General features: G+C 37.4%; 1 protein-coding gene across 1 annotated transcript; it reads right to left on the bottom strand.

Annotated features, from left to right (window-relative positions):
* Window positions 1-1165: 1165 nt before the first annotated feature.
* LOC104543593 (latrophilin-2-like) lies at window positions 1166-10095 on the bottom strand (the record flags this gene model as incomplete). The annotated part of the gene is made up of 3 exons (XM_010188241.1): window positions 1166-3241; window positions 9451-9547; window positions 9967-10095. Coding segments are annotated over 3 exons (981 nt in total), but the record flags the coding sequence as incomplete, so codon positions are not given.
* Between the last annotated feature and the right edge of the window lie 321 nt (window positions 10096-10416).

Here is a 10416-nt window from a genome sequence, read left to right on the forward strand (position 1 = left end):
TTAAAGCATCTCTACTGAACAGAAGTGAACAGTTTCTGATTAAATTTTAGATGTTCCAGGGATTCTACTGTAAACATCGTAATTTCTAATTGTTAAGGAACATACTGGCAAGTGTTACCAGTAGGGTTGGTGGTGAAGATGCTTTTTTCTTCAAGAACAATTGCTACGGTGTCACAGTCCTGATTTACAGACATATTGAGGTGACCCAAAACCCACAGTTCCATCTCAACTTGGGTTGGTTTGGTTTTTTTACACTTTGAATTGTCTGAACAGCTGGAAGTCTTGCCCAAAATATTCTTCTGAAATGCAAACTTTTTCAAAATGCACTGGTTTATTATTTGCCAAATGGACTTTATAATCCCAATGCATATGAAGGTAACAGAATTGATAGAGCTTTCAAATGACATGTTGCTGTTCTCACACGTATCGCGACAGCTGCCACACATGACACTGTGGCCTGTGTGATGACAGCACATTCGTTTTAGAGTTACTTGGAAGGCCACAATTTTGGAAGTTGTGACAAACGAAGTCCTTGGCGTTATCTTTGAGAGGCCCTGACTGAGAGAGGGAACAAGAGAGGCCTGGGAATCAAGGCAGCAAAGACTTCAGACTGCCAGTTCTGCCACTGATTTGTAGATAACAACTCGGGCATCAGCTGCCTTCTGCAGCTCTCCAGTCTGATAAACACGGGGACAGTCGTGCCTATTTATCTAACTCAAAACAGGGCCGTGATGGATTCATTATTTGGATAGCACTCAGCGTGCTAGCCAAATGCTGCTTATCCATGTTTACCCCACTGCAACAATGTATCTTCATCACTAATAATTAACTGCTAATTACTGTTGCCCAGAATATGATGGTGGTGTTTACCACCTTACTTTTAATTTCAGTACTGATGACTACTTAAAAGTTACGTAAATATACGAAATTACAGTACATTTTCCTAATGACCCTGCTATGTCTGAGTTTGATCCTAATCATTTGTGACTGGAGTAATGAATAGTAAAGATGACCTTTTCTCTGTAGAGCTCTATAGCCAGTTTCTATTGTATTCTCAACACTTAAATCATGAAACGTAAAGGAGCCAGTCTAAGCAGGATACAGCTGGGTCGAAGCACTGCTGATGCCAATTATGCTTTGTACTTAATAATGCACAATTTACCTATTTGGAAAAAAATTCACATTTATTTACTGTCAAACAGGTGTTAAACTTTACACTGGATATTAGTGATGGGCTCATTATTAACAGGTTTACACAAAGGGATGAAAAAAGCAGAATTTTGTTGAAACAATTTACATTTCATTAGATTTTTTATCATAAAATAAATTAATTACTAAATATAGGCAGAAGGAATATGGAAGAGTAATAGTTATGTTTTATTTATTTTTTTTTAAAGGACAGGCACCTTTTATTCACGAGAAAGCTTGTGAGAAGTGTCCAGTGTCCCCTTTACCCCTGACCACCCAACCCTGATTAAAGAATGAACAGGGACTTGAGTTACAATCTTTGTTAGCTATACCAGATTTGTGCAAGGCTTGGCATAATTGGCTTCTAAAACAATTTCCTCCCCAAATTATGGTTTTTTGGCAATAAAAATTCAAAACGTAAGAATAAAAACTAACTTGTCAAAGCAGAACACTGTTTGCAGTGAAAAATAAGTGAAAACGGGTAGAGCTTGCCTTTTAAACATACTACCGTACTATGAACAGTGTAAGAAAAACAGCTTATAACATATGTGCAACCAAGAGCTCTTCACAATATTTTCTTCAAACTCTTTAAAATTATTTTTTAATGACAATTATATTTCAGTTGGACACAAATGTATTTATTTTACCCTAGCAATAGAACAAAATAGAATTTCTTTAGCCATTTTTTTCATGAGAACGGTTCATTGTACAGTTGAGGAAATATATGAAATAAGGCCTGTGGCTTGATTGCTAGTGGTTAGACATGTATTCAATCTTTGCCCTAATGGAAAAGATTTGCAGTGAACTGCAATCTGATGCAGAATGTCTCTCCTGCTTTTGCAAGTCTTGTCAGGAACAGTAAGTTACAGTAAATTTGTCCCACAGGATTTTAGAGCCTACGTCTTGTATATAATACAATGTAGGCCTAGGAAAAAAAAATGGTGCAGCCATATTTACAAATTTTGTTCACAAACTGCTGCAGTAAAATGGCTGGAAAGTGTTTATTTCTCTTTTTCTTTTCACAATTTTGTTAAATTCAGCAGCAGAAGATATCTTAAAATACCTTGTTGGTATTTCTTTTCTTTGTAACAAATAATTCATTTTAGTATACTCTGTGTATATACAAAGTTTTTGTTTTATAAAAATTCACAGAACTGCGAGGTCCAGTCAGCCCCGTCACTGGAGAACCACAGGGTCAACAGCATTGTCTCTTCAAGCAGATATGAGGGAGCCTGCACGGGGCCAATTCAGTCCTTTTAATACTTGTACGTGGCCTTTAATATTTCTTTGCTACACTATTAAAGGCTTGTCACTAGTTGCATTTGTCCTTCTCTAACATCTCCTTCTGGAATACATCCTTCCTTGTTAATGGGAATTATATAGCCGTCGCTATTACCCCTGCTGATTTGATAGTACATCTGAAGCTGGTGGCCAGCTCCTAGGTTTGGCATGCTCTTGTAGTAAATGTCCTCGTTTTCACTCCTCCTGGAGGGAGAGAGATCTTCTTCCACGTCGGGGCTGCTCTCTGGATACGGAGAGTCTCTGAGATTGGGCATGCTCGTGTAAAGAGAGTCTCTGTTGGGGGACTGGAGGTGGTCGTCAGCCTCGGCCGTCAGCTGGGAGACGTAGCTGTCGGTTCCCTCGGGCTTCACTTTCTTCTGGGGCTGGTACAGAAGGGAGTGAGTCCGCTGAGGAATGAGCGGGGCCTCGAGCTCTTTGTGGTGGAGCTCCAGCCCCGGGGTGTCGCTGTGCATCAAAGATGAGGCGTCTGCCACGATGGCGTCATCTTCGCTACTGCTCCCGCCGATCACGGCTTTGGCTGGCAGCGTGCGCTCCAGGTTGTGGTTCTTGCTGCTGCCCCGCAGGTTGTTGTGCACTAATTCTGAAATGATCATTTTCTCGAACGCGGTATCATTCAGGCTTAGTCCACAGTCTACAACTTGCACGCTGTCGTTATAGTCTCCGTTGCGCAATGAGTAGCTGTTGTTGAAATTACCATTTAGCGGTAGAGTATCCATGGCACTTGTATCCCTGGCATTGTTCAGTGAATGTCCTGAAACGGAAAAGGACAGCTCTGGTTATTGCCCGGTGCGCTTTTTACCGCTCAACTTTTTCTTTTTTAACAAAATTCTTTAATGTAGTTCAGGACAAAGTTGTACTTGGAAGTGAGACTTGAGGAAAGTTAGGTTATTGCACATTCCCAAATGTAAACAGTTGCACACCTCATAGGAAAGATGCATCTTAAAAACAGTAACGCGTATTTCCTGTGGGGAATACTGGCATTTTAATTTCTTAATTTGGTGTCAATTCTGTGACTCTTCCACAAGGAACCGTTCACTCCATGCCCTTGCATATGTAATGCAAAGCAATTCATTTGGAAACAGCTATGTTTTGAAGTACACCACCATGATTTAGAAAAAAGAAAATTAACAGAATTTGTCCTAAACAACACTAAATTAAAAAGGAATTAGATCACAGACATAACTGAAGGTAAATGTACAACATAAACCCACATAACTGGCAGGCAACTACTTTAACAACATTTCTAACATTTGTTTCCCTTTTTTTTTGAGATGAAGTAAAGAAAAGAATGAAAAAATGGATAAATACAAAGAATTTATGTCAAACAAGGACAGCCATCTTTCACACTACAGGGACCAGGGCCCACAAGCACCATCCAACAACACGATAGACAGCAGGTGGAATGACTCACTTTGGACAACTCACATCATGTCTGTCTGCTCAGGCTATCTGGCCTAAGAGTAGCTGATATATAAAAGAAAGTAAAATGATTTATTGTAACATGATGAAGAATTACTGAGCTTCTCAGCAACTTAGTCAGAGCAAGGGTTCAGCAAATTAGATTACTAAGCAATAACAGCTTTTCTTTTCCCACTTAATGTAATTTTTTTGCACTAATATTCTGTCTGCCAACAACGGCCCCGGGCTTCTAAAGGTCAAAGTTTGCCTGCAGTCTGCATCAGTCACAGTGACAGCGCTGAATGAACCAGAATAGTTAATTAAGAGTTAGCCCACAGTTACCATGGGCATGGAAGTCAAATGCAGAAATGTTAGGAATTTCTCTAAGTATGGGTCACAGAAATTAAACCAAAGAATAAATATTAGTTGTGGAATGGGAAGAGGAAATCAGCCACGGCTGATATCTCATAGCTGCTGGAGGAATGACAGATTGGGTAAGTCTGCTGGAAACATGAAAAGAAGTTTAAGGGGGGGAAATGAAGTCTTATGATGATTAAGGTCTTTATGCTTTTGGTTTTGGCTTTGTTTGGTTTTGGTAACACGATAAAGAAGAGGTTTTCCTATAGACACAAAGACATGTAAACTATGACAGCACAGTGCTTCGCAAGCAAAGGAAAAAGAAAAGAAAAATAACAAACTTTGAAAGAAATTAAACAGTCTGAAGCATGGAAAGTCAGATGGTTAGAGCACTCCTAGAAAATCACTTTATCTACAGATATGTCTGGAAGTAAAGAAAGAATGGAGTGACGTTACTGAAATGAGACTGACCACTGTGAGGCTGCTGCATTATATGCAAGGCTTGGAGGAGTATAAGAAAAAAGTTGTTTTGGAAAAGATTACACATTTCCCCGTTTTGTTGCATTTTCTTTTCTTTCATTGGTTTTTTTCATAATTAAAGCTGCAGTTTATCCTAGAAAATTCAATCTTCTTTGGAAATATTGTTTTCAATTAAAAAGTAATTGTGCTTTCTCATGAAAAGATTTTTGTCTTCAACTTTACAAAACAGAGAAATAATTTCCAAATAAATTCTGAGTAATTTGCAAATCATTTTGTATTTCTGCTATTGTTAAGTCCTCTCCATGTGTACTGATTTAAGCAGTGATGAGCGCTCTTTGAAAGGTCTCTTTAAGCTTTGATTAAACAACTTTGTAGTTTTGCAATCTCATATATGTTCCAAGATTTCTCTTGCAATGGATTTAGCTGCGCAGAACATATGGCATTTATAAAAGTAGACAACACATGGACCGCATGCTGGCATTCATTTCCCTCATGAAAGTGATTTAATTCTATAATTTTAATTCTCTTTTCTTCTGCTAAACAGATACCAAAATATATCTGATAATCCAAAATGAGTTTTCTATGATACACTGCAGAGTTAAGCATGCTCGAATATATTCAAATTGGCTTGATGAGGCAAATTTTGTCGCCCATGATCAGGTAATTCATTTGAAATCTTTCCATAGCCTGTAGCAAGATTACTGTGGGAATGTAAAAATATAAGTGAATTGTTAAGCGTTTCTGCTTGACACTGCTTCAGTTTTAAACAGCAAATTATTTCAGCATTGCATAACCTCTGTTAGCAATCGGGTTTGCTACAGACCTCATGATGTCTCCCAAAAAGCAGTACGCAAGTACTTTTTGAATGTGGAAACTTTTCATTTGCAAATTGTGAACCACTTGCCCGCTGAGTCTACTTCATGACCGCTAGTTATGTTTTAATTGTGCCCATTAAAAATCATGCTGAAAAAATTTACATTTGATAGGCAAAGTTAAGTTTTACTCCCATACTTGTCTCTCTGTAGGTTGCTAGAGGAAAGCATAAGGAAAGTAAGAAAACAAGAGAATGAAAATAGAAACTACAGTTCAGTTAAAAAGGAAACTTGAAATAAAAACTGGAAACAAGGTTTTATGAGCTCTTTATCAAAGATTTATCGTTCCAGTTACACTACAGTGATCTTATGACTCATCAAACAGTAACTGCTATATATTCACTGATGAATTGCACTGCAGTTAAAAAAAGCAACTAGATAATGCGACAACAAAATGTTAGGTAAGTGATGACACCCCTTATTCCTACAGAACTAAACTGTTCTAACTGTTAATCTCCAGATTTTCGTACTGGAAAATGATCTACCATAAAGCTGCACTATACTATAGTTTAGATCCGTTTGACGCTGGATACGATTTTCTACACTGGGGTATCCAAAGGTGTCAAGATGCCTTGCGCTGCGTTTTATATTTCAATATAATCTGTTCCAGAAGGAGATTTTTCTCAGCAACCTTTAGAGTCAACCTTATATTGCATAGACATGATACCTCTAAGTGATATATATCTTGAAGATGGGCTCTCGGACCATGGGGTGTCAGTCCTGTAATAGTATATTAAGATTTATGCCACCTGTGTTAAAAACATGGATAATTATTGGTAAATACTGTTACGGCAAAGGCATTACTATAATATAGTGCAGTTTTACAAGCTGACATCGGCAATACTGTTATTTCTCGAGCTGACAGAAATTCACAATGTACAGCTAGGGTATTGCAACTTGAGTTTCTATCTAGGGAGAAGAAGGGATTTGGAGCGAGCCAAGAAAAGCGGTTTTATTCAGGAAGTATAAGCACACCTGGTGAGTTAAACACGGGAGCTGAAGGGGCATTACATACAACAGTTTCAGCGAGCAATGTGTTATAGGGGTTGTTAGTGCCGTGTGGTCGAAGAAGAGGGTTTGTTAGTAGGTAATTGCCAGTCATTCCTAAAGCAAAAGAAACAGAAAAAAATGTCAGTTCTTTAATTTTAGGCTGACAGTTTCAATAAAGAATATTTTTTAGTCATCATGAATCATGTAGGACTTGTCAAATGTAATTCAGCTGAAAATTTCTGAATATATTTGAGCTATGTATTTGAAACGGGAGTAGGAAAATACAGTCAGATTTCAGTAATTCACAGGTGCTGTCCAAATCCCCAAAGTAAACATCTGGTGAGAGTGACATTTACTGATGTATACAAAATCACCGTTACACAAGAATAGCAATTAAATGTGTAGAGATCAAGGTACTACATAAAGCTATTAGAACTTTAAAAATGATCGTATGGAACACTTCTGTCCAGAAGTGAGACAACTGAGTTGCGCAGACTGAAAGGTATTGAAAAATCTCTTATGACAGGATCAGAGCTGTTATTCACTTTATTAAAAACACACGGACAGTGGAAGGGAATGGCTGTTTTCAAACAGACAGTGGATGACAAACTACGAGAAGCATATCTTAGTATATGCAAAAGTATGCATGCTGAGGGGAAAGCAAAATATTTGCTCTAAGAAATCAGAGCATTCACATTTTCTCCTGGGACATTCATGCTGCACGTTTATCTACCAGGTTTTAAAAAAGGAACTCCTTGAATGACAAATTTTCTTTAAGCAATGGGTTTACAAACACTGTAAGACGAAGTAAAATACTACATGAGCAGATTTTTTAAAAAATCCATTTTACATGTTAATGCAACACCGTTTAAACAACTCTTAAGACAATTAGGCAAAAAAATCAGCATATTTTAAGAAATTATTAAAAAGTCAATCTCTGATTTCTAACTACTAGAAAAAAAATGGGTTGGAATAATGACAAAAAAACCCCAAACACAAAATGCTGTGATTTAAAACACACTTTAAACATTTAATTAAGGTAAAGTTCCACTTTCTTTTCTATTGTATTGCAGAGCAGTACATCAGATCATTGTAATACAGACCTCCAGACAACTAAAGAGCCAGGTACATTGTATGGATATTTTTCCTTGGCAAGGAAAAGGCAGTATATATTCCAAATCTTAATGCTTTTGTATTACCAGAGTTACTTGGTAGCAGAAACGAGCACTAAATTCTAAGATTCAGAGAATTATTACCTGATTATGCTAATCTTATTTGAAAGTTTCTATCGGTGAATAACTAAAAGGGTTTTTTCAGTTGTACTTATTACTAGAAATGCTAACTGAAATATATTTGGCAAGGGGTTTCTTTTGTATACCATGTTTAATCTCGGTAATTATTACCTGTAATTTATAGTTAAGAGAAAGTTCCTGTTCAATCTAAAATTTTTACCACCTTTAAAAGCTTGACTTTTATTTTAAAGGCAAAGTGACACTTGCCATTAATTACTAAGCTGCCCTTATACGTATGTATCACTGAGATAGTGCAGCATTATAATTGAATAAAGATGGTATCAATTTTTCTGATCATGGCAGAACATCGAGAGTGACTTGAGATCAGAACTCTGAAATGGGGAGAAGCTTCCAAGACCTCTGTTCAGCTCTGAATTAACTGAGTGCAGCATGGTTAGAGCAAACCTCAGGAGTCCGAGACATCAAATTACGGTGAAATCCCAGACTTTTATCTATCGTGTATTTACAGGCTTTTAATAAGGCACAGGAAGAGAATGTACTCCTTTCTTGGGCATGAAAAACAGACATTTTCTACTTAGGAGAAGTTACTTAATTTTGATTTTGCGATGGAAAGATACAAGATTCAAATGAGGGGAGCCATGAGACACAGGTCTGACCCACTTCCTATATGCCAAACAGCAAAAATAGAATCATGGGCTCTGAAATCTTTCCTTCTGCAGAATACCATACTTTTTACTTCCAAAGTAAATGTCAGTTAAGTACATGTCCCTACTCCCAAATCTTGAGAAGAAACAAGGGAGGAAGACTTCCTAGTTGTGGTTGAGGAGGGCTTTACAGCAGCCCTGAGAGTGGTGAATTTGCTGGTTGAAACTTCCTGACTTGAGCAGGAACTGGCAGCAATGGGCTCAGGGATCAGGGCGACGTGGTGTTCTCCTAGGAAGGCTTTGAACCTGGCTTGCACAGAGCGGTCCTCGCTCCACTGCTACCTCAAACTGCCTTAAAAAACACAGGGGGATGGGGAGCAAGGAAAGGACATTGTGTCTTGGTTAATACCCTTGTCTTCTAACTGGACATGAGAATTAGGTTACAGACTTCAAAGTATTTGAGCTGAGAAATTTGGAACTTTGGCGTGTCTGTGCCTGAAAATCTGGATTCTATCCCGTGTGACAGGTACGATGCTCTTTAAAATAGAAAAGATAAATGCTTTACAGACATCTTTTGCATAGAAATGGTATCAATTAGATTTCACTGGGAAAATTTCTGCACCTAAAAATCATAGTCAAATATTCATTAGAATGTTACTGCAGTCATATTTCTGGTTCAGATTTAACCTATAAAGGTTAGGAAACATTTAAAATTATGATCTTGCTTTTAAGTTAAATTATTGATGAAACTTATTTAAATACATTCCCACGAATGGAAGAATTCAACTTCTATAGCAGGGGGCCAGCTGAGGGAACATGGTTTTAAAATGTGCTGGTGGATGGCTTAAAAACTCTGCTTTTAGAGAACATCTGTTCCAGAATTTTTGTTCAAAACATTCTTTTCTGTGTTAAATGATCTGTATAAAATTTAATGCTTCTACAACGGAAATGTTCCCAGTGACTGACCTTGATTAAGTGTTGAAGTGCTGTTGATGTCACCTGAGATAAAAGACGATTCGGATTGTTTTCGCACAGTGTCATTCCACATCCTCCTTATACGACTCTGTCAACATAAAGCAGTGATAGAAGCACACTGAGTTACAAAAACGTTTTTTTCCTACTTATGTGCTATTACGTAGAACATGTGTGTTTATTTTGGCCTAAAGCAAGCCCTTCTTCTAGCACAGAATGAAACTCCTGCTTTTGTTACTAAAACTCTGATTTATTAAATTTCATTTAGATGAAACATGGTGGTATAAATCTTCCTAGAAACCAGCCCCTAATTACAAGAAAAATAAGGTGTTTGCATTAGACTGAAGTAAAAGGAAATGTTTCAAAGAATCAATTTTACTACGCAGAAGTCTGTACTTGCCATCTAAGTGCTAATACTGAGAAGACAATTAGTGCTTCTGATCAGAACCCATCTCAGTAGGCTTTTTATAAATAAGGTTAATTAAAAGATGCTGTCAAAATCTGTGTTACCTGAGTACCAGAGGAATAGCGAGCACTGGTTCTTGTTGTTGATGCCTTCACTGAACTGTGGGGGCTCTCAGTTGGTAGCCCACCACAGCAGTAGGAATGTCGGAAGCATTTGCCATATTCCTTACGTACCTACGAGGTGAAGAAAATAATTACTTAAAAAGACATGAACCTTACATTGAAACTACTTACACACTTTTCAGGCAAACAGGTAATTCTTGTCTGTTGAACTGTGAGCCATTAACAAAAAGGTATTTTTCCCTACTTAGCGGCAGCATTACCAGCTATCCAGGATTTTTGAACAAATTATTTCCAAGGCATACATGCATTTCATGTAGATGTGCCTGTAAAATCATTGCTGAGTTGTAAACTAATAAATAAATTAATAAAAAATAAATTAAAGATTACATATAAATATAGAATTATTATAATAATTATTATTATAATAATTGG

This window comes from Mesitornis unicolor, unplaced genomic scaffold (genome assembly GCF_000695765.1).
Source record: "Mesitornis unicolor isolate BGI_N332 unplaced genomic scaffold, ASM69576v1 scaffold54770, whole genome shotgun sequence".
Lineage (NCBI taxonomy): Eukaryota > Metazoa > Chordata > Aves > Mesitornithiformes > Mesitornithidae > Mesitornis > Mesitornis unicolor.